The 872-nt window shown below is 41.6% G+C and overlaps 1 protein-coding gene across 1 annotated transcript in view; it reads right to left on the bottom strand.

Annotated features, from left to right (window-relative positions):
• SSRP1 (structure specific recognition protein 1) overlaps positions 1 to 872 on the bottom strand; it is a gene marked incomplete in the record, with an annotated part of 27641 nt that overhangs the window by 14090 nt on the left and 12679 nt on the right. The window contains 1 exon segment of the mRNA XM_072423185.1: positions 140 to 330. Coding sequence (XP_072279286.1) covers positions 140 to 330 — 191 coding nt within the window.

Here is an 872-nt window from a genome sequence, read left to right as displayed (position 1 = left end):
GTCGGCGTCGTTGGTTACTTTTTTTACGAACGATTTTTGACCAATCGATCGTTCGTCGTTCATTTCCAACGATAAAAATTGGAAGTGTGTACGCAGCTTTAGAATTCAAATTTGTAAATAAGTAGTAGAAGTAGTTTACCTCTACAGGGTCACCACCATCATCCTGTGTTGGAGGAACATAGAATCGGATCTCCATCAGGGAGATATCAGAGTCATCATTCTGGTGGAATTCTAAAGTCACCTCATTTTTTCCTGTGGTACACTGAGACACATTACTGAGAGGCAGTTCGAAGGCTGGCTGTTCACCAATATCAAAGGAGAGGAGTTGTCCTACAAGAAAAGACACAAGAACGCCAAGAGAACCTTAATATGGAAATCAGTACAATAATCCTGTCAATTTTTCGAGGTCTCACCACTGTCTGTGCAGAACAGAAGGTAACACAATTACAGCCAATCAAAAAAAAATTGCAGACTAGTCCTCCACTCCGTTATTCCACCAGATATGCCTGCAAATAAAACAATACCTGTCCCTCCATGTCGGCACTCACTCACTCTGTGTACGCGTGGTTGATTCTCTAGACAGACTAGACTTTCAAAACATGCCTGCAATAAAGATAGGGTGGTTCTAGAGCTGACTGGCCTGTTCACTAATTAGGTCTTTAAAAATAGGTCAAGTGCAGAGGAAATGCCTGAGGCATTTCTGCACCTAGAAAGTGCTGCACAGCTTAATTTTATCAGCACAGAGTCTAGGGAGAATCCAAAAGAGTAAAGTAATGTTTAAAGGCCACTTTAAGGCAACAGCAATGCCCAGTTCAGCAGGATACAGACCTAATGCAGTCCAAAATGAATGAAAAGCAGAAAAACAAGAAGTC

This window comes from Pyxicephalus adspersus, chromosome 10, assembly GCF_032062135.1.
Source record: "Pyxicephalus adspersus chromosome 10, UCB_Pads_2.0, whole genome shotgun sequence".
NCBI lineage: Eukaryota > Metazoa > Chordata > Amphibia > Anura > Pyxicephalidae > Pyxicephalus > Pyxicephalus adspersus.
The sequence above is the reverse complement of the archived record's forward strand: the minus strand, read 5'-3'. Positions and strand labels throughout refer to the sequence as shown.